Source organism: Macaca nemestrina, chromosome 18 (genome assembly GCF_043159975.1).
Source record: "Macaca nemestrina isolate mMacNem1 chromosome 18, mMacNem.hap1, whole genome shotgun sequence".
In the NCBI taxonomy this organism is placed as follows: domain Eukaryota; kingdom Metazoa; phylum Chordata; class Mammalia; order Primates; family Cercopithecidae; genus Macaca; species Macaca nemestrina.
In genome coordinates this window covers 27,688,125-27,709,452 of record NC_092142.1, presented here as the reverse complement: position 1 = coordinate 27,709,452, position 21,328 = coordinate 27,688,125, and the positions used below count along the sequence as shown (strand labels likewise).

Genomic DNA, 21,328 nt, shown 5'->3' with positions numbered 1-21,328 from the left:
TGTGGGTCAGCCCCTAAGGACCATTCGACTTTCAGCTCTCAATGCCAATTTTACCTTGTGTCTCTCACGACAGGGGGACAAATTGACACTCCTTGGAAATCTAATGGGAGTCTAAACCTTTTCAAGAGCTAACCAATCAGTCGGCTCTTGTCTATCCCTGAGCAGACGTATGGTGGTTTTGTGGAGGACTGTTACCAGGTACACTGCCAGGCGACTGGACTGGCACTTTTGCTCTAATCCAATTGGCCATCCCTTTCACCTTGGCATTTCTTTTTTTTTTTTTTTTTTTTTGAGACAGAGTCTCGCTCTGTCGCCCAGGCTGGAGTGCAGTGGCGCAATCTCGGCTCACTGCAAGCTCTGCCTCCCGGGTTCACGCCATTCTCCTGCCTCAGCCTCCTGAGTAGCTGGGACTACAGGCGCCCGCCACCGCGCCCGGCTAATTTTTTGTATTTTTAGTAGAAACGGGGTTTCACCGTGGTCTCGATCTCCTGACCTTGTGATCCGCCCGCCTCGGCCTCCCAAAGTGCTGGGATTACAGGCGTGAGCCACCGCGCCCGGCTCACCTTGGCATTTCATCAACCAGACAGGAAGCAAGTAACCCGAAGAAAAAGAGAAACCCCTCATGGGTCCTTTGACCCTCATGTTTACGTAGACAGTAGCAGGGTCCCACGGGAGTTACCAAGTGAATTTAAAGGTCGAAACCAAATAGCCGCTGGGTTCGAGTCTGTTTTGTTCTGGTGGTCTGCTATAAATAAAAATGTAGACTGGATATATACTACCATGAGTAGCGATTCATCAGTTATACCAGGGATGCCATCAAGGGAATAGCTGAACAATTAGGCCCCACCAGCCAGATGGTGTGGGAAAATAGGCTAGCCCTTGACATGATATTGGCAGAAAAAGGCAGAGTCTGTGTCATGATCTGAGTCCAATGTTGTACTTTTATCCCTAATAATACAGCTGCCTATGGGACCATCACAAAAGCTTTACGAGGCTTTACCACCCTGGCAAATGAATTAGCCGAAAATTCTGGAATACATAACCCTTTTATGGGTCTCACGGAAAAGTGGTTTGGAAAATGGAAAGGACTCCTGGCTTCAATCTTTACCTCTCTTGCAATTGTTACTTGTGGGCTGTCGCATCATACCTTGTATGGTGGGTTAACTCAAAGGCTCATAGAAACAGCCCTCCCTAAAGACCCCCTCGCTTCTCTCCCTTCATACTCAGACAAGCTCTTTCTCCTAGATAATCAAGAACGAAGCCAAATCCTGTTAAAAATTTTTGAAGAGGAAGAAGTATCAAACAGAAGAGAGGAAATTGTTGGGACAGCTAAGCTCTTCAAAGACTCAACTTCCTGGTCATAAGCTGTAAACAGATTCTCCCTGTTTTTCTTCTTTTTCGCCAGTCTACCCTGTTTGGGAAAGTTTAAACCTTAGCCAGGCGGGATGAGCTCAGATTGTGCGGTCCATCCCGAGCCAATGGGGAAAGGACACAGAAAAACAGGAACTGCGTTAGAGTTAAAAACCCCTTCTCTCCTTTGTTTAGGGTGCTCTTGGGATTACAAGTAGCGCAGGCGGCACCGTTCTGAAGTAAAGATGCCTTGCTGGGAAATCTTCTGTCTCAGTGCTGGTTTTTCTTGACTACACGGAGCACTTGTTTCCAACACCCCTGTGCTCCAGGCTGGGTTAGGTCTGATCTCGGGGCATGTCTGTTTCAACACGTGTCTGCAGTTCTTAAGCTTGTGTTGCTCACTGCAGTGGGCCTGGCCTGGTCTAGAGGAGGCGCTCAGTAAGTATCTGTGAAATGGGAATGTGTGGTTCATTCAGTGAATATGGCCCTGGGGCTGGAGATGGCAGTGGTGTTCTGGGAGCTTCTGGAGAAGGAGACCTGGGAGGAGAAGGTTGGAATGGCGGAGGCAGTAGAGGGGCTGGGTGAACGCACCTGTCCCACCCAGGCCCATCCTCTGCAGCCCGAGGAGGAAGCTCACAGGGCAAGGCATGGAAGAGGTGTGCCTGGGCTGTTGATGGCCTCAGGAAAATGGAACCATTATCTGTCGCTGTCAAGTGGCTGGGGGCCAGGACACCTGGGTTGGCCGTGAGGGGACATTCCTGAGGAGAGTGGAGGCCAGGCTGGGGCAGGGTGTGGCAGGACAGAGAGGAATGTAGTGGAACCAGTGGGTCAGGCTTCTGAGGGCCCCAGGCTCCAGTCTCAGGGCTGGCCTGTTCCCTCCTAAGCTGCCATCTTCACATCTTCAGGACCCACTCCTCTACTCCCCACCCTCAGCACAACGATGTGATGTGATGGAAAGGCAAATCTTTATTTTTCAGGAAGAGAAACAGGAGAGCGTGAGGCCTCTGGACTTAGGAGGTCTGGGCGGCCGGTCCACGGTTGTCCAGGTAGTGCCGCAGGGCTGTGGGATAATCCGTCATGACGCCAGTGGCTCCCACGCTGAAGGCTGCTTCAAAATCCGACTCTTCATTAAGGCACCAAAAGACCACCTGAGCAGGGAGGGATCAACTAAGGTCAGGAGCTTGTAGATTCTGAACAATTTTACATCCAGACAGTGGGGACCCACCTCCTCCTCTGTGGAGACTCCCCAGCAGCAGTAGGCTGGAGCTGATTGTTAAATTCTCAGGAATTTTGCAAAGTGGTTATTAAACCCAGCCATTATTAAACATTAAATCATTGCCTGGATACAGGGGCTCACGCCTCTAATCTCAACACTTTGGGACGCCGAGGCAGGAGTTGAGGCCAGGTGTTTAAGATCAGCAAGTGAGACCTCATCTCTACAAAATACTTTTTAAAAATTAGCCCGGTGTGGTGGTGTGCGCCTGGGCTACCAGCTACTTGGAAGACTGAGGTGAAAGAATTGCTTGAGCCCAGGACTCTGAGGCTACAGTGAGCTATGGTTGCGCCACTGTACTCCAGCCTGGGTGACAGAACAAGACCTCATCTCAAAAATGTAAATAAATAAATTGTATAAACTGACAATTAAATAGTGTTTTTTTGTTTGTTTGTTTGTTTTGTTTTTGAGAAGGAGTCTTACTCTGTCACCCAAGCTGGAGTGCAGTGGCTCAAACTTGGCTCACTGCAAGCTCCGCCTCCCGGGTTCACGCCATTCTTCTGTCTCAGCCTCCCAAATAGCTGGGACTACAGACGCCCACCACCACACCTGGCTAATTTTTGTATTTTTAGTAGAGATGGGGTTTCACCGTGTTAGCCAGGATGGTCTCGATCTCCTGACCTCGTCATCCACCTGCTTCAGCCTCCCAAAGTGCTGGGATTACAGGTGTGAGCCACCGTGCCTGGCCCTAAATAAATTATTAAAACAACAGCGGCCAGGCATGGTGGCTCATGCCTGTAATCCCAGCACTTTGGGAGGCTGAGGCAGGCGGATCAACTAAGGTCAGGAGTTCGAGACCAGCCTGGCCAACATGGTGAAACCCCATCTCTACTAAAAATACAAAAATTAGCTGGGCGTGGTGGTGGACGCCTGTAATCTCAGCTACTCAGGAGGCCAGGGCAGGAGAATCGCTTGAACTCAGGAGGTAGAGGTTGCAGTGAGCCAAGATCGCGCCATTGCACTCTAGCCTGGGCAACAGAGCAAGATTCTGTCTCAAAACAAACAAACAAACAAACAAAAAAACCAACAACAACAAAAAACTCAAAACAAACAAAAAACCAGCAATAAATACTCAAAGCATATTTCTTACTAATCAATTTCCTATTACTGTGTCCTTGAAGTGATTAAGTCTGTTGAGGCTGTGAGATGGAACTACATGATGGGGTGCCAACAGGCGTCTCTTCCCGTTCTGCATTTGGTGGCTTCACGTTGGCAGCCTGAAACTGGCCAAGGTAGGAGTATTTAAACCAGGAAAATTAATGTTCAAATCAGGGCTTTCATTTGTTCCTCTCTGAGAGCTGGTTGTTGACCACTTACCAACACCACCCTCTCCCAGTGCCCCCGTTCCACCACCACCTGCCCCAGCTCCTGCAGCTCTGCCGCTTCCCTGCTTGTTCTAGTGGGCACTTAGGTAGGCGGAGATGGGAATTTTTTATTTTATTAAAAATACAGACGAGACGAGGTCTCTCTGTACTGCCCACACCGGAGCGCAGCGGCGTCATCACAGCCCACACCGGAGCGCAGCGGCGTCATCACAGCCCACACCGGAGCGCAGCGGCGTCATCACAGCCCACACCGGAGCGCAGCGGCGTCATCACAGCCCACACCGGAGCGCAGCGGCGTCATCACAGCCCACACCGGAGCGCAGCGGCGTCATCACAGCCCACACCGGAGCGCAGCGGCGTCATCACAGCCCACACCGGAGCGCAGCGGCGTCATCACAGCCCACACCGGAGCGCAGCGGCGTCATCACAGCCCACACCGGAGCGCAGCGGCGTCATCACAGCCCACACCGGAGCGCAGCGGCGTCATCACAGCCCACACCGGAGCGCAGCGGCGTCATCACAGCCCACACCGGAGCGCAGCGGCGTCATCACAGCCCACACCGGAGCGCAGCGGCGTCATCACAGCCCACACCGGAGCGCAGCGGCGTCATCACAGCCCACACCGGAGCGCAGCGGCGTCATCACAGCCCACACCGGAGCGCAGCGGCGTCATCACAGCCCACACCGGAGCGCAGCGGCGTCATCACAGCCCACACCGGAGCGCAGCGGCGTCATCACAGCCCACACCGGAGCGCAGCGGCGTCATCACAGCCCACACTGGAGTGCAGCGGCGTCATCACAGCCAACACTGGAGTGCAGCGGCGTCATCACAGCCCACACTGGAGTGCAGCGGTGTCATCACAGCCCACTGCAGCCTTGACCTCCTGGGCTCAAGCGATCCTCTCACCTCAGCCTCCTAACTAGCTGGGACTACAGGCATGTACCACCATGCCCAGTTAATATTTTATTTATTTATTTATTTTTGAGACAGTTTTGCTCTGTCGCCTAGGCTGGAGTGCAGTGGCATGATCTTGGTTCACTGCAACCTCCAGCTCCTGGGTTCAAGCGATTCTCGTGCTTCAGCCTCTCGAGTAGAGCTGGGATTACAGGCTCCTGCCATCATACCTGGTTAACATTTACATTTTTAGTAGAGATGAGGTTTCACCATGTTGGCCAGGGTGGTCTTGAACTCCTGACCTTAGTTGATCTGCTGGCCTCAGCCTCCCAAAGTGCTGGGATTGCAGGCATGAGCCACTGCACCCGGCCTCTGCATTTTTCTTTCATTTCCCTTTTCCTTTCCTTTTTCCCTCCCTCTCCTTCTCTCTCTCCCTCTCTCTGGCTCTTTGCACTCTCTCCTCTCTGTCTTTCGAGACAGTCTGGCTGTCTCTCCCAGGCTGGAGTGTGGAGTGCAGTGGCGTGATTCTGATTATAGCTCACTGCAGCCTCAAAACCCTGTGCTCAGGTGATCCTCCCATCTCAGCCTCCTGAGTGGCTGGGACTACAGGTGCAAACAACTGTGCTTGGCTAATTTTTAAATTTTTTGTAGAGACGAGCGTCTCGGTATGTTGCCCAGGCTGGTCTTAAACTCCTGGGCTCAAGTGATCCTCCCACCTTCGCCTCTCAAAGTGATGGGATTACAGGCGGGAGCCACTGTGCCCAGCCTCTGCCTCCGGCATTTCTTCCCTGTACCCTCGATGGGAAGCTCCCACCCCTAGTACCACAGTGCCTGGAACATTCTCAAGGATCGTTTACTAATTAAATCATCTGGTTGAAGCCAATGCTCAGGGGAGAGAGGTCAGACTGGGCCTGGTTTCTCCCATCTCTCATCTTTCCCCAGCCCCTCTCATCAGGGATCATGATACATCATTGTTGTCATCATAATGGCTAACATTTATCAAGCCCTTAATAAGTACTAGTTACATATCCATATGTTGGCAATGTCAGGTTAGGAAAATATGTGTGTAGCCAGGTGCGGTGGCTCACACCTCTAATCCCAGCACTTTGGGAGGCTGAGGCAGGCGGCTCACTTGAGGCCAGGAGCTCTAGACCAGCCTGGTCAACATGGTGAAACCTCATCTCTACTAAAAACACAAAAATTAGCCAAGCGTGGTGGCAGGCGCCTGTAGTCCCAGTTACTCGGGAGGCTGAAGCAGGAGTATCGCTTGAACCCGGGAGGCGGAGGTTGCAGTGAGCTGAGATTGCATCACTGCACTCCAGCCTGGGCGACAGAGCGAGACTCTTGTCACAAAAAAAAAAAAAAAAAAAAGGGAAGAAGAAAATTGTGTGTGTGTGTGTATCCAGAGAGTTAAATATACCATTTTCCCATTTTAGGGATGAAGAAACTGAGACTCAGGTGAGGTCACCTGCCAGAACAATGCAGCTTGTTGGCAGCAGAGTGGGACCGGAACCCTGCTGCCAAGTCCGTATACAGTGGGAGTGGTGGTCAAGGCCTCACCTGCACCCCTCGCTCCTCCAAGTGTCGGATCAGACTCTTCCTCATGATCAGCCTGGGGATGGGGTGGGGACATGGGAGGTGATGATGAGAGGGGACCCGGGAGATGGGCAGCAGTAGGTCTCTATGGGGACACTCCACCCAGCTGTCTTGCCCACCTCACCATTTCGAAACCACAGCCGACAGCTGGTTCAGGCAAGAGCAGGAAAATGGGAAATAGGTCCTGCAGAGAGAAGGAAGTGGGGGTTAGCCCCTAGGGTCTCCCCTGTCCCAGAGGTGGGGCAGGGTGGTAGTACCCCCCCAACCAGGGTAGTGCTGCCCTCCAACCCCCCAGAATCCCCCAGAATAACCTTTGTAGTTGCCCCAGTGAACAATTCACCGAGTGTTCAGAGAGCCTACTCTGACCACCACGCTTTGAAGGTGTGGCCCTTTAGCCACCATTCAACAGATAAGGAGTCTGGGCCTTAGAGAACTGAAAGGACTTGCCAGGCCCAAAGCAGAGCAGTGGTGGGGCTGGGGCCAGGACCTGGTTTGGTTCCAAAGCTGGACACTCAGGCTGGAGGTCCTCCTGGTTGGGCCTGGCCAGTTTCTTATTTATTTATCTTATTATTAATGTAAATAAAATTTTTTTGTAGAGACATGTCTCACTATGTTGCCCAGACTGGTCTTGAACTCCTGGACTCAAGCAATCCTCCCGCTTTAGCCTCCCAAAGTGCCAGGATAATAAGCGTGAGCCAGCCAAGTGCAGTGGCTCACACCTGTAATCCAAGCACTTTGAGAGGCTGAGGCGGGAGGAGACCAGCGTGGCCAACATGGCGAAACCCCATCGCTACTAATACAAAAATTAGCCGGGTGTGGTGGCACGCCTGTAATCCCAGCCACTTGGGAGGCTGAGGCAGGAGATTTGCTTGAACCCAGGAGGCGGAGGTTTCAGTGAGCCGAGATCACGCTACTGCACTCCAGCCTGGGCCACAGAGCGAGACTCCTTCTCAAAAACAAAAACCAAAACCTTGTGAGCCACTGTGCCCACTGGCCAGCTTCTTGAGACCAGACAGCACTTAGTGGGATGACCCCTAATTATCCCACTCCAGGGGTGACTTTAGAGGCCCTTTATAGTGTCCTAGGGCAGGCTTTGGAGTCAGACCCAGGGAAAACCTAAGCTTTGGACTTCCAGCTGTGTGTCCTTGGGCAAATCACAGAACCTCTCTGGGCCTCAGATTCTCCAGGGTACCATGGGAGTCATGATTCCTATACCTCTTGGGGGTGCTGCAAGGTAAAAGTCAACCCAAAAGTTGTGAAAACACTTTATAAATCTTGTACAAGGCCGGGCGTGGTGGCTCATGCCTGTAATCCCAGCACTTTGGGAGCCCGAGGCAGACAGATCACGAGGTCAGGAGATTGAGACCATCCTGGCTAATATGGTGAAACCCCGTCTCTACTAAAAATACAAACAAATCATCCGGGCGTGGTGGCAGGTGCCTGTATCCCAGCTACTCTGGAGGCTGAGGCAGGAGAATGGCATGAACCTGGGAGGTGGAGCTTGCAGTGAGCCAAGATCGTGCCACTGCACCGCAGCCTGGGCGACAGAGCGAGACTCCTTCTCAAAAAAAAAAAAAAAAAAAAAAAAAAAAAAAAAATTCCTGTATAAAAAGGTGATACACAAATATCATTGAATGATCTCTTTGCAGCAAGGGATTGTGGGGGCTGAGTGGGACTTCCTTTTGGACAACAGAGGGGAACAGAGAGCTCTGGGACTACCACAGAGAAGCTGTCAGAAAGCAAAGGGAGACCGATCCCGGGGGCTCAGGTCTATAATCCCAGCACTTTGGGAGACCAAGGCGGGAGGCTCGCTTGAGCTGAGGAGTTCAAGAGCAGCCTGGGCAACATAGTGAGACCTTGTCTCTACAAATAATTTAACAATTAGCCAGGTGCAGTGATGCAAGCCTATACTCCCAGCTACTCAGGAGGCTGAGGCAGGAGGATCTCCTGAGCCCAGGAGATCAAGGCTGCAGTGAGTCCTGATCTGGCCACTGCATTCCAGCCTGAGCAAGACTGTCTCCAAAAAAAAAAAAAAAAAAAAAAAAAATTAAAGCAAAGGGAGGGACCAGGCTTAAGTGCCAGGGAAGTATCCAAATTCGTGATCCTTTCCCCAGATGTTACTTTGTTAACCCCTGCCTTCCTGCAGAACACTGACTTGCCTTTTCCTGCTGAGGGTCTGAGACAGCCGTGACAGCGGTGCTTTAATTAATGAACAAATGTCTTCCCAGCCAGACTGTAAGCTCACCGAGGACCTCCCCCCACCCTCATTGGTCTTATTTACACATTATAACTGCATCTGGGACAGAGTAGACGTTCAATAAAATATGCTAGATGGACTGAGATGGATAAATGAGCCCTCCTAAAACTCCACATTTGCACAGAATTTCAGGGTGTTCACAGTTCCCTTAGTATTCATGAATGCTGGGTAAGAACCACTGTCCTTGAAGGACCTTGGGGGGTTATCTCGGAGGGGAGCTGGGGAGCTGGGAAGATCCGGGCTCCTTCTCCACGGGGACCCTAAGCAGTGGAGCGTTTTTCTGAGGTCCGCCCCCCACTGGTACCTGTTGATGATGTTGGGCAGGAAGCAGAAGAAGAACTTCTCAGGGATGGGGATGAAGGGCAGCAGCCCCAGGTAGTAGGAAAGCAGCACCCAAAATCCTCGGCTTATCGTGAAGGACAGGGGCATCTCGGGGTTCTGGGGAGGCAAGGAGAGATGAGAGAAAGAATCTGTCTGCTCTGGGGAAGCAGAGAGGAGGCATGAGCTGCAGGGGAGCTGTGGTGGGCATTCCAGAGGCCCTACTACCTGCGGGATCCAAGTCACATCCTGGGGCTGGGTGCAGTGACTCACGCCTGTAACCTCAGCGCTTTGGGAGGTTGAGGCGGGTGGATCACATTAGATCAGGAGTTCAAGATCAGCCTGGCTAACATGGTGAAACCCCATCTCTACTAAAAATACAAAAATTAGCTGGGTGTGGTGGTGAGTGCCTGTAATCCCAGCTACTCTGGAGGCTGAGGCACGAGAATCGCTTGAACCCGGGAGGCAGAGGTTGCAGCGAGCCGAGGTCGCACCACTGCACTGCAGCCTGGGCGACACAGCGAGACTATGTCTCAAAAAAGAAAAAAACCGGAAGTCACGTCTTGGCCCTGCGTTTGAGGCCTGAGTTCACACCCTTTTCATCGCTACCGCCACACCACTGGAAACTCTCCCAGACCCCTCTAGCTTGGGTCCCCATGCTGGGTGGGCTCCAGCTCCCAGGAGGAGGGGCCCCTGGAGGATGAAGGGGATCGGGTGTGGGGGAACTCACAGCAGCCTTGCATTTCTTCATGACCGAGCGGTTCTCCGAGGCCCAGATGGTGATTTCATTACGGTCATAGCGTCTCACCAAGTCTGCTATCTGGGAGGAGGAGAAGGAGGTGATAGAAGAACCAGGCCTCTCTCCCGCCCCCGGTGGCCGCCCTAGCCCTGCCTGCAGCACCACCTCACAGATGAGCTCTTCATTATTCCCTTTGATCTCCACACTCATGGGTGTCCTTGGAAACCTCTGGAACAGGTCCTCCAGACGAACCATGCGCCGGTCTGACCCGTGAGCAAAGTGGCCTGGGGGTGGTGTGGGAAGAGGGGTCAGAGAGGAAAGCCAAAGCGGGGGTCCAGGGAAGGCGGGCATGGCCCAGGCAGGGCTTGAAGCCCTTGCTCTCACCTGGAGAGAAGTAAACCTCCAGCTCCTCCTTGTAGAGGGGCAGGTCCTGGGGAGGACAGGAAGGATGTCACTAGAGGCCTGCATTGGGCATGGCGACTCTCAGGGTGGGGGTTGGGGTGTCAGGGCAGGGCCCACCTCGAAGTCCAGGCTGCCCACATCCCTGTTCAGGCCCGACTGGCGGTACAGGTTCTCATCATGTGACACCACCACCACTTTGTCTCGTGTCAGCTGACAGTCGAGCTCCAGGAGGTCTGAGCGCTGGGCCATGGAGCTGTGGGGGCGAAGGTTAGCTGCGGGGCGGCGGGGTTTGGGGGGCAGGGGACTGGGATGATGGACATGGTGGTGGGGAGGTGGCGGGGAATGTGAGAGCAGAGTTCACAGCGGGATGTGCAGGCCACCTCCAGGGGGCGCCAGTCACCCGGTTAGGAAGTGAATGGTGTCCCTTGCTGTGATGCAGTGCACGACCTGCACACCCTCACATGACAGCCTGGGCAGGGGCAGATACACTCACTTCTCCATGGCCTCCATGGTGCTTTCCAGCAGCTCTCCAGATCCTGTGGGGGACACTGGAGTGGGCCCCTGAGGCTTGGGGTCTAGGGGCCTGGCCCGACCTCATCACCCACGTTCCTTCTCTGGGCTCCATCCTCCCTCTGGCCTTACCTCCCCAGCCAGCCCAGGCTGCACCAGCCTCTTCTTCCTTGTCCATACCCTGCCCTGCCACCTTGCTCTCCTTCTCTCTTGGTCCCTGCCCTGTTTCTAGCACGCGCTCTTGGACCTACCCTTCTCTGCTGTCCACTTTGGCACCTGTTCTCACCCCCACCCGGCTCACCTCCTCGGTGGGCCGCCAGGCGGACGCGGAAGGTGGGAGCCCGGGGCGTGTGCAGCAGGTGAGGCCAGCGCAGGAAGAAGATGGAGAGCATGGCATAGCTGCCCAGGGCGGGAAGGGCATAGTACAGCGAAAGGCTCATGTCTGTACTCCCACAGAAGCTCCTGCAGCCGCACACTCAGCCGTCCGTGGGACTGTGCTGCCTGCCTAGCCGGTGTGGGCCGGCTCTACTACTGGCCACTGCCACGCCCGTGGGACCTGCTGAGCCTGCCGCTGGGCTGGCTTGGAGCCAGGCTGCAGGGTTCAGCTGAAGCCGGGGTAGTATCAGATGAGGCAAGCAGCCCTGGCCCTCACATCCCCAAGCCCTTCCCAGACCCCAGCATCCCCCTGTCCTGGGCCACATCGGGGGAGTAAAAACCACCCAGGATTGTTAGGACCTCTCCCTCCCACTGGTGCTTGTAGCCAGCGCATCCAACATGCCTACCCCTTGCAGTTTCAGAGGATCCAGGGATGTGTAGGGTGCTCCTGAATCACCCCCAACCAGTTAGACAGGAAGCCATTAGCGTGGGGACAGGACAGTGACTAAGGGGAAAATTGACCCCCTTCTTTCTAGGAGTCTGGAGCTCTCCAGAGCCCCGTCCCCAACCCTGGGCAGCTGGGAGTGAAGGGCACCAGGCCCCAGAAAGCCCAAGTCAAGCAGCAGCTGGGCTGCAGGAGTCTGTCCTCAGAGCTGCACGGGGCAGGGCGGAGGCGTCGCAAACACAGACAGAGCCAGGGTCAGCCATAGACACATCTCTATATTTATATATTAGATGGGTCAGGGAGGTGGCAGGGGCGCTGGGCTCTCCACGCCCCCCAGCTCCACTTCTGCTCACCACACACAGAAGCAGCGAGGGCACTCGAAGTGACAGCTTTGACGGGGAGGGGATTCAGCCCAGTCCGGCTCCTCGGGGATGCTAGCCCTTGAGACTAAGGAATGTTCCTTCAGGGAAGATAGGGTGGGGTTTAAATGAGATGAGGGGGGCAGGCCTGGCCCTGAGTCCCTACTCAGCAACCCCCACCCTCCACCCCTGCCCCTCAGCAGGTCAGGGCAGCCAGAGCCCCTCCATTCTAGAACTGCCAGAGACTGGGACACTGGGGAAGGTAAGGGTGCAGCAGCAGCAGTGGGAGATTGAACTGGGGCCACTGAGCCCCCGAGGTCCTGTGGGAAGGGCGGCTGGGGAGGAGGCCTTGGCCTGCCTAAAGCTGGAGGCCTCAGCAAAGGAGAGAGGTGGCCAGGCCCATGCTCCACCCTGGTCTGGGCTCCCAAGGTCTGGGCTCGGCACAGTGTCCATTTTCTAACAGTCCGGCGGGAGAGGGGCAGGCAGGAGGCAGGTCCTAAAGAGAGAAGCAGACAGAAAAGGAGTCATTAGCATACCCCAGGCAGACCCGAGGGAGCCCTGACCTGAACGTCTCTCACCCTCACAGCTGGATAGGCTGGGTCTCAGTTTCCTTATCTGTAAATGGAGATAATAATAGTACCTAGCTGGAGGTACTGCTGTAAGATTAAAGGAATTAAGACATGTAAACCTCTTAGAACAATGCTTAGGGTTTTATGCTTTCATTATTAGAACAGTCTCAGCTGGGCACAGTGGCTCATGCCTGTAATCCCAGCACTTTGAGAAGTCGAAGTGGGTGGGTCACTTGAGCCCAGGAGTTTGAGACTGGCCTGGGCAATATAGCAAGACCCCAACTTAAAAAAAAAAAAAAAATTAGCCAGTTGCAATGGCTCGTCCAGCCAGCTGGGAGGATCCCTTGCGCCCCAGGAATTTGAGGCTGCATTGAGCTATGATTGCACCACTGCACTCCAGCCTGGGCGACAGAGTGAGACACTGTCTTAAAAAAACGAAAACAAAAAAAAGATAAATAGAACTGACTCCAGGAAACTGAGGTGCAGAGAGGTGAGGTGCCTTGCCCAATATCACACAGCACTTACTAAGTGGCACAGCTGGAGTTTGAGCCCAGGTATGCACGCCTGCTTCCTATTAGGCCACACCTGGCTGAAGACAGGAAGAGACCAGAGGAGGCAAGGAGGCAGTGTGGGTGGGGGCAGGCCCAGCAGGGTCCCCACAGCTATGTGAACTGCTGATCTGGCAGCAGGTGTGAGGAGGCCTGGCAATCTGGGTCAGGCTGGGTGCTGCTGGGCCCCTCCCAAAGCAATCATGGCCCCACCTGCTTCTGCCACACCCAGAGCCGAAGCCTGGCTCGGGTCCTCACCTGGGTGACAGGGCCCCTCAGTGACCTCTTGCCTCTTTACCAGTTCTGTTCCCAGAAGGAGATTAGAATGGCTGCTGGGGCTGGAGGATGCAGGGTGTTGACAGGTGGAGACATTTGGGGCTGGAGGACTGGGTGGGCCATGAGTCTCGGCAGCACTTGGGCATTTTTTTTTTTTTTGAGATGGAGTCTTGCTCTGTAGTCCAGGCTGGAGTGCAGTGATGTGATCTCAACTCACTGCAACCTCTGCCTCCTGGGTTCAAGCAATTCTCCTGCCTCAGCCTCCCAAGTAGCTGAGATTACAGGCACACGCCACCACACCTGGCTAATTTTTGTATTCTTAGTAGAGACGGGGTTTCACCATGTTGGCCGGGCTGGTCTCGAACTCTTGACCTCGTGATCCATCACCTTGGTCTCCCAAAGTGATGGGCTTACAGATGTGAGCCACTGTGCCTGGCCCCCCCTTTTTTTTTTTTGAGACAGAGTCTCACTGTTGCCCAGGCTGGTGTATAGTGGTGCAACCTCCGCCTCCCGGGTTCAAGCAATCCTCCCACCACAGCCTCCTGAGTAGCTGGGACTAGAAGCGCATGCCTACACACCCGGCTAATTTTAGTATTTTTAGTAGAGACAGGGTTTCACCACATTGGCCAGGCTGGTCTTGAACCCCTGACTTCAGGTGATCCACTCGCCTCAGCCTCCCAAAGTGCTGGGATTACCGGAGTGACCCACTGTGCCTGGCTAATTTTTGTATTTTTAGTATAGATGGGATTTCGCCATGCTGGCCAGGCTGGTCTCAAACTCCTGACCCTCAGGTGATCCACTCATCTCAGTCTCAGTCTCCCAAAGTGCTGGGATTCCAGGCATGAGCCACTGCACCCAGCCCCCGGGCACTTCTGTTGTCACCAGACACACCGAGCATGGGTGCAGGGTAAGCTTGCTGCTATATGGAGGCACATACAAATACAGATATAGATATTGATATAGATACAGATACAGATAGAGATATAGATAGATATAGATACAGGTATTTAGTATCAGCGTATCTGTGTGCCGGCCATGGGGACACTCACCAGGCCCCAGGGTGCAGGGATGTCTGTCTGGGTTAGGGGGCCTCTAGCGCCCCAGGCTGGAAGCGTGCTGTCTCCTGGAAGATGAGCTCCTTCAGCCGCTCCTTAGGTAGGTCATCCAGCTCCATGGCGAAGGTGAAGGGCTCCTCGGCCACTGGCTGGGGTGGCAGAGACAGCAAGGCTCAGGCCTGGCATGGGGGATGCCTACTTACCCCCCTGCCCCTGGCCCTACTGCTGCTGGGGACTGGCCCACCTCATCCGTCGGGTCATAGTACTGCTCCAGGTAGGGGTGAGCCAGCGCTTCCTCCACTGTGATCCGTTTATTGGGGTTAAAGGTTAACATCCGGTCCAGCAGGTCAAGGGCTATGGAAGGGCAGGAGTCAGGGGTCACAGGGAAGACTGGAGAAGCTCCCAGAAGCATCACTTTGCCTGTCTCCTCCAGCTGCTGCTGGGCTCCCGTACCCTCCATGGCACCCAGGGTTTATCCCACACCCGTCCTCATGTCTCTCAAACCTTTGGAGTCTGACTTGGGGAAAAGCTTGGCCCAAGCCACCTTGGTCTTGGAGGGCAGAGACTGTAGGTAGTTTCGGGCCTTCATGTTGATGATACAATTCAGGTCCTCCTGGGATGGGGAGCCCAGGATGCCTGTGGATAAGGAGGTGACTTGGTAAATGATCACCTCCTTCTTTCTGGGAACAGAACAGGCAACAAGGCAAGAACAAGACCCCCAGCCCAGCAACCCATGCCAATCCCTCAGTTACCTCCTAGTCATTAGCATGGTGGTGCAGAGCAAGGGGGCTGGATTCAGGCAGACCGAGGCTCAAATCCTAGGTCTGGTGCCTCCTTAGGTGTGGGACTTAGACTTGCTTTTCCAATCTATCCAATGGGGATAATATCTATACCTCATTGAGATACCATGAGATGCTGGAGGCGCCCCACACGTGATGGTATCCCTGACTTGGACTCTTGAGAAATCTCACCTTGGAGAAGGTAATCATCCCCCACTCAGCCAGACGGGCCTCCCTCACCCAGAATGTGGTTGAGCTGATCCAGGTAGTGCTTGCCAGGGAAGATGGGCCGGTTAGAGAGCATCTCAGCCAGAATGCAGCCCACAGACCAGATGTCGATGGACTTGGTATAGCCCTGGGAGAGAGGAGGAAGTGGTGGGCTCCTGGGCCAGCCTCAACAGGGTCCTGTTTCTGCACCAAGCCACCATCGCCAAGTTAGATCCAACACCAGGCAGAAGGCAGAGGCCTGGAGGGCTCAATGCTCAGCTTCCTTGCAGAGCCCAAGGCCCAGAGGGTGGAATTCCTGTGTCATGGGGGTCGGTGTCTGGCTCGGAGGTAGCTCCAGGGCTTCCTGGGACCTGGTCCCTTCCCTTCAGGAGTGGGCAGCCCCTCCTACCTTGGAGTTTAGCATGATCTCTGGGGCCCGGTACCAGCGTGTAGCCACATACTCCGTCAGGAAGCCGGTGTGGTCATGCTCAGGATCGGCAATCCGGGCCAGGCCGAAATCGCAAATCTGGAATCAGACCAAGCTGCTAAGCTCGGTGCTCAAGGCCTCTGCAGCTTAAGCAGTCACGCCCCCTTGTCTTTGCCTCCACTGTTCCCCTTGCTTGCAATGTTCTCCTGCCCAAGGCTTCTACTGGTCACCTGGAAGCCCCAGACCCTGGGGGAGGAGGGGACAGGTGCCCAACCCTCTGACCTTAAGGTCGCAGGTGGTGTTGATGAGCAGGTTGGAGGGCTTTAGATCCCGGTGGAGCACATTAGCGGAGTGGATGTACTTGAGGCCCCGCAGGATCTGGTAGAGGAAGTAGCAGATGTGGTCATTGCTCAGTTGCTGGCTTTTCAGCAACTTGTACAGGTCAGTCTCCATCAGGTCCTGCACAATGTAGCTGAGGATGGTTCCGGAGACCCCCGGGGAGGGGGCAGCGGGAGGCACTTGGTTAAGGAAAACAGGCTCTGAAGGCGAGGCTGCACATCTCCTCCAGCCAGGGCCCCTGGGACTCAATAGATCTGCCAACCTGCACCACCAGCTGGGCAAGCTGCTGCCGTTACCCAGCGGCAGGGCTCTGAGCCTCTGTCGCGTCACAGTTGCTGATCCTGAGCAAGGGGCTTCACTTCTGTGGCCTCAGTTTCCCTACCGGGGAAACAGGGATAATAATAAACTGTGGGAGGCCGGAGAACTTCACAGTTAAGAGCAGCAACTTGGGCCAGGAGTGGTGGGTCACGCCTGTAATCCCAGCACTTTGGGAGGCTGAGGCGGGAGGATCGCTTGAGGCCAGGAGTTTGAGACCACCAGCCTGGGCAACATGGCAAAACTCTGTCTCTACTGGTAATACCAAAATTAACTGGGGACAGTGGCATGTGCCTGTAATCCCAGCTACTCGGGAGGCTGCAACACGAGAATCACTTGAACCCGGGAGACAGATGTAGTGAGCCGAGATCATGTCACTGTACTCCAGCCTGGATGACAGAGTGAGACTCTGTTTCAAAAATAAATAAATTAATTAATTAAAAAAAGAAAACTACAAGAAGAGCAGCAACTCTGGACTTAACCCATGGAAGTCTGAAATCTCCTCTCTACTACTTACTGGCTTTAGGAGCTCAACCTGTCTGTGCCTCAACTTTCTCATCTGGTATGTAGGGGAAATAATGTGTTTTTTGTTTGTTTGTTTTATTTTTATTTTATTTTATTTTATTTTTTGAGACGGAGTCTCGCTCTGTCACCCAGGCTGGAGTGCAGTGGCCGGATCTCAGCTCACTGCAAGCTCCGCCTCCCGGGTTCACGCCATTCTCCTGCCTCAGCCTCCCGAGTAGCTGGGACTACAGGCGCCCGCCACCTCGCCCGGCTAAGTTTTTTGTATTTTTAGTAGAGACGGGGTTTCACTGTGTTAGCCAGGATGGTCTCGATCTCCTGACCTTGTGATCCGCCCGTCTCGGCCTCCCAAAGTGCTGGGATTACAGGCTTGAGCCACCGCGCCCGGCCTGTTTGTTTTCTTTTTGTGGAGACGGGCTCTTGCTATGTTGCCCAGGCAGGTCTTGAACTCATGGGTTCAAGTGTTCCTTCCACCTCGGCCTCCCAAAGTGCTGGAAATTACAGGTGCGAGCCATGAAATAATGGTTCTTTTGAGGGTGGTTGTGAAGACTAGATGAGATGGCGCATGTAAAACTGTCAGCCCAGTGCTAGGCAAGTTGTGAGTGCTAGGCAAACATGAACTATTATTACTAATATCAATGCCTGAGTCACATGGCTGTTGAGGGAGTTAAATGAGATAATGTATGAACACCATCTGGCATGCAATAAATGTTTGCTTAAAAATAAATGCCTGCCTTATGGGAATGGTTTGTGCAAGAAAAATGAGGAGACACTCCCAATAGCACACTCCCACTCAAAGAAGAGTGCTTGGCCATACCTCAGAAGATGGAGGAGTAAAATGTCTTTTTCTATTTGAAGATAAAACAAAGCTTATGCGTAAATAAATAAATAAATCCACAAATGCCGTTTGGCTTGTCTCTGGAAAAATAAGTCAGGGCTGTCTTTTAGAATCTGCCTTGAGGCCAGGTGCAGTGGCTCACACCTGTAATCCCAGCACTTCAGGAGGCCAAGATGGGTTGAAGACCTGAGGTCAGGGGTTCGAGGCCAGCCTGGCCAACAGGGCAAAACCCTGTCTCTACTGAAAATACAAAAATTATCTGGGCGTGGTGGCGGGCGCCTGTAGTCCCAGCTACTTGGAAGGCTGAGGCAGGAGAATAGCTTGAACCTGGGAGGTGGAGGTTGTCGTGAGCTGAGATCCAGCCACTGCACTCCAGCCTGGGTGACAGAGGGAGACTCCATCTCAAAAAGGAAAAAAAAGAAAATAAGAATCTGCCTTGAAAGGGTCTTCAGAGGATATGTGGACCAGCCCTGCTGTTTTAGAGCTGGGGAGGCCCAGCGAGACGCAGTGACTTGCTTCAGACCACACAGCGAGATGGGGGTGAGCACAGAGATTTCCTGTCCACAGTCTGTGGTGGGGGCTGCAGACACCGCAATACAAATCCCCGCTCTTGGGTGGAGGGCTGGGACTGAGAGTGGGTGGGTGGGGTAGGGAAGAGGTGACAGGTGTCACAAGTTGCTAAGGAGAGCCAGACAGGAAGTGGACAGCAAACTAGGAAAGCAGTATCAGGGGAGGACAACAAAGGCTAGGCTGTCCCTCCCTGGGCAAGGTGCAAGTCCACAGGTGATTAGGGTGTGGCTCTGAGTGAGAAGTCCTAAGAAGGACAAGTTCCCATCTGGGGGAGGGGAGGAGGAGACAGCAACAGAAACACTTGATTTTAGGTTTTCTGGGCCTCAGCTTCTTCATTTTTTTTTTTTTTTTGAGACAGGGTCGCGTTCTGTCCCCCAGGCTGGAGTGCAGTAGCACAATCATAGCTCATTGCAGCCTTGAACTCCTGTGCTCAAGCCATCCTCCTGCCTCAGCATCCCAAGTAGCTGGGACTACAGTCATGCACCACCAAAGCTGGATAATTTTTAAATTTTTTGTAGAGATGGGGTCTCACTATGCTGCCCAGGCTGGTCTTGAACTCCCAGCCTCCACTGATCCTCTGGTCTTGGCCTCTAAAGTGTTGGAACTACAGACGTAAGCCATTGCACCCTGCCCTCATCTTTGAAATGAAGCTGCAAAGCCTATCTCATAGGGTAGTTGGGAGGTGTAATAGAAAAAAAAAAAAAAAGCATTGGGCATGTATAGTACCTGACACGCAGTAGGACCTCAAGAAAGGCAGTTTTTTTGTTTTTGTTTTGTTTTGAGACAGAGTCTCACGCTGTCACCCAGGCTGGAGGGCAGTGGCACGATCTTGGCTCACTGCAACCTCCGCCTCCTGGGTTCAAGCGATTCTCTTGCCTCTGCCTCCCAAGTAGCTGGGATTACAGGCATGCGCCACCACGCCCTGCTAATTTTTTTGTACTTTTAAGTAGAGATAGGGTTTAACCATGTTGGCCAGGCTGGTCTCCAACTCCTGGCCTCAGGTAATCTGCCCACCTCAGCCTCCCAAAGTGCTGGGATTACAGGCATAAGCCACCATGCCCAGCTGACAGTTTGCTTTCTCCCTGTCTCCCTTCCAGTCTGGGGAAGGAGGAAAGAGAGGAAAGAATCATCCATTTGTTAGCAAGAAGTGACTGTGGGCAGAAGCTGGGTCATGTCTCAGAACTGCCGATGTCAGAAGACAACACTCCCATAGAGACCATCCTGTCTAGCCCTCCCCCTTGGGGCACAGAGCACAGAACTGACTTGCTCAAGGCCATATTGCCCGGCTGCAGCAGGCCTGGGTTCATCAGAGGCCTCTAAGTCCTGTTACACTGTGGCTTCTCCTCTGCAGGAAAGTTTATTTTACTGGGTTTGTTTTGGAGGGTGGTGGGTAAGATGGAAACAGAAAGCAAGCAACGGGTCCCCAGCCCAGCTCGGAGGCTGTGTATGACCAGCCGACTGGGCAAGGTGAAGGATACACATCCCTCATGGCTTCCAGGGTGGACGCACGCAGAATGTCTCGGATGCCGATGACATTCTCATGGCGGAAGCGCAGCAGGATCTGGATCTCCCGGAGCGTGCGCTGGCAGTAGGTCTGATGCTCGAAGGGGCTGATCTTCTTGATGGCCACGCGAGTCTTGCGCACGTGGTCATAGGCCGAGCTGAGGGGACCGGAGAGAGGCTGCTGCTGTGGCCTTACAAAGGGGGAGTCCGGGCCTGGTGGCCCCACCCAGGCCTTGGCAGGGAGGGGAGAGAGCAGGAGCTGGCTCTGGTCAAATCATAAACAATGCTGGTTCCTTCCTGCTGTGTAGGGCTGGGATCTCCAGAGAGAAAGCTGGGGACCAGCCAGGCGGCCCTTCGGTGACTTTACAAACAGAGGAAGAGACTGACTGCTCACTGACTTCCCCTCTCCTCAATCCCCTTCCATTCTACTGGCCCTGAACCCTTCGCCCCCATTCCCAGGAAAGGTTCCCTAACCCAAGACAGGTCCGGGGGTGCAGATGCTGGGGGCACACCATGGAGCAAATACTGGGAAAACGGCAGCCAGGGGAGGGGCAGGAGAGAATGGACAGGGCAGGGGCGGGTCCTAGGGTGAGGGAAGCGGGCAGCAGGGCTGTCCCAGAGCTCACGGTGGGGCCGGGGGCACTCACAGACCCCTCCCAAAACATGCAAGTGGCACTCCTGGCCCCCTCATCTCTCTTTGGGCACCTGATGGTGGTGGTGGTGGGGCCAAAGCCCTGCCCCACCCTGATCTCGGCTCGTCTACCCCAGGCTCCCTGGCACTGCCTCACAGGGGGAATCCAAGACACCCTTTCCCCCAAAACGGGCCCTCCACTGCCTCTTCACTAAGGATGTCGCCTCCCCGAGAGTACTCATCCTCTGGGCCTCGCCCCGTGTCACTAGGGTCCCCGCGGGCCCCCACATGCACTCAGATGCCCCTCCCGTCATTACAGAAGGGTGGACTCAAAGCCTCCAAGCCCCCTCCCCTGAGGACGCAGGCAGCGCCCTCTCCCCTAGAAAGCACTCAGGGGTCCCCTCCCTGGGACGCTCCCGATCATCCCGAGTCCCCTGCCTCCTCGGGACGCTCCGCGTCTCCACGTCCCGGAAAGCGCTCGGCGCCTCCCCCTCCTCTCCTGTGAAGCCCCCTCCCCTGAGGGCGCCCCCTCCCCCGGAACGCCCCCTCACCTGACCATGCCGTACGCGCCCTCGCCGATGTACTGCAGCTGCGTGTAGCGCGGGCCCACGTCGAACGGCTGCCCCTTCACCATCTCCACCTCCCCCGGGACCCCCGGGCCGACGCCCTCGGCTCTCCGGGGCTCCCCACCCCCGCCCCCCTGAGCCGCCGCCGCCGCCATCTCCACTCCTCCCCTCCCGCCGCCCTCCTCCCCCCGGCGGCCCCGCCCGAGGCCCCGCCCCTTCCCGCCCGCCTGTCACCCGCAGGGCCGCGCGCTCCAGGCCCCGCCCCTGCCCCGGCCCCGCGCGCCCCCGGCCCCGCGCGGGCCTGGAGCCGTCACGTGACCCACCCCGGGCGCGCGCCCG

The 21,328-nt window shown here is 54.7% G+C and overlaps 2 protein-coding genes and 1 long non-coding RNA gene across 4 annotated transcripts; 1 reads left to right on the top strand and 2 right to left on the bottom strand.

Moving 5' to 3' along the window:
• Positions 1-590: 590 nt before the first annotated feature.
• On the top strand, positions 591-3,956 carry LOC112426905 (uncharacterized). The gene is made up of 5 exons (XR_003018296.2): positions 591-1,155; positions 1,246-1,367; positions 1,546-1,788; positions 2,328-2,522; positions 3,745-3,956. It is a non-coding gene; the product is annotated as an uncharacterized lncRNA (long non-coding RNA).
• Positions 2,299-11,625, bottom strand: LOC105482881 (glycerophosphodiester phosphodiesterase domain containing 3). The gene is made up of 10 exons (XM_011743306.2): positions 10,967-11,625; positions 10,649-10,691; positions 10,273-10,408; positions 10,138-10,183; positions 9,919-10,037; positions 9,745-9,834; positions 9,001-9,134; positions 6,564-6,623; positions 6,404-6,455; positions 2,299-2,498 (listed from the first exon to the last, which is right to left on the bottom strand). The coding sequence occupies exons 1-10, from the start codon at positions 11,103-11,105 to the stop codon at positions 2,361-2,363; spliced, it is 957 nt and encodes a 318-aa protein (XP_011741608.1). The 5' UTR covers positions 11,106-11,625; the 3' UTR covers positions 2,299-2,360.
• A 115-nt stretch (positions 11,626-11,740) lies between these two features.
• Positions 11,741-21,160, bottom strand: LOC105482882 (mitogen-activated protein kinase 3). Of its 2 annotated transcripts, XM_011743307.2 has the most exons (9): positions 20,975-21,160; positions 19,768-19,950; positions 15,988-16,177; positions 15,688-15,804; positions 15,312-15,426; positions 14,797-14,928; positions 14,537-14,646; positions 14,287-14,441; positions 11,741-12,340 (listed from the first exon to the last, which is right to left on the bottom strand). In XM_011743307.2, exons 1-8 carry the CDS (start codon positions 21,142-21,144, stop codon positions 14,319-14,321), a joined length of 1,140 nt encoding a protein of 379 aa, XP_011741609.2. In that variant the 5' UTR covers positions 21,145-21,160; the 3' UTR covers positions 11,741-12,340; positions 14,287-14,318. The 2 variants fall into 2 exon arrangements, with proteins under 2 accessions (XP_011741609.2, XP_070940451.1); XM_071084350.1 differs by lacking the exon at positions 14,797-14,928.
• Between the last annotated feature and the right edge of the window lie 168 nt (positions 21,161-21,328).

Coding starts and splice junctions, on each gene's coding strand:
- LOC105482882 (XM_011743307.2), bottom strand. CDS start 21,144: ATGGCGGCGGCGGCGGCTCAGGGGGGCGGGGGTGGGGAGCCCCGGAGA. Junction 15,805..15,987: donor ACACCACCTGCGACCTTAAG/GTCAGAGGGTTG, acceptor GTCTGATTCCAG/ATTTGCGATTTCGGCCTGGC. Junction 14,442..14,536: donor ACTATGACCCGACGGATGAG/GTGGGCCAGTCC, acceptor CTGCCACCCCAG/CCAGTGGCCGAGGAGCCCTT.
- LOC105482881 (XM_011743306.2), bottom strand. CDS start 11,105: ATGAGCCTTTCGCTGTACTATGCCCTTCCCGCCCTGGGCAGCTATGCC. Junction 6,624..9,000: donor CTGCCCAACATCATCAACAG/GTACCAGTGGGG, acceptor TTCTCTCTGCAG/GACCTATTTCCCATTTTCCT. Junction 2,499..6,403: donor TGGAGGAGCGAGGGGTGCAG/GTGAGGCCTTGA, acceptor CTCCCTGCTCAG/GTGGTCTTTTGGTGCCTTAA.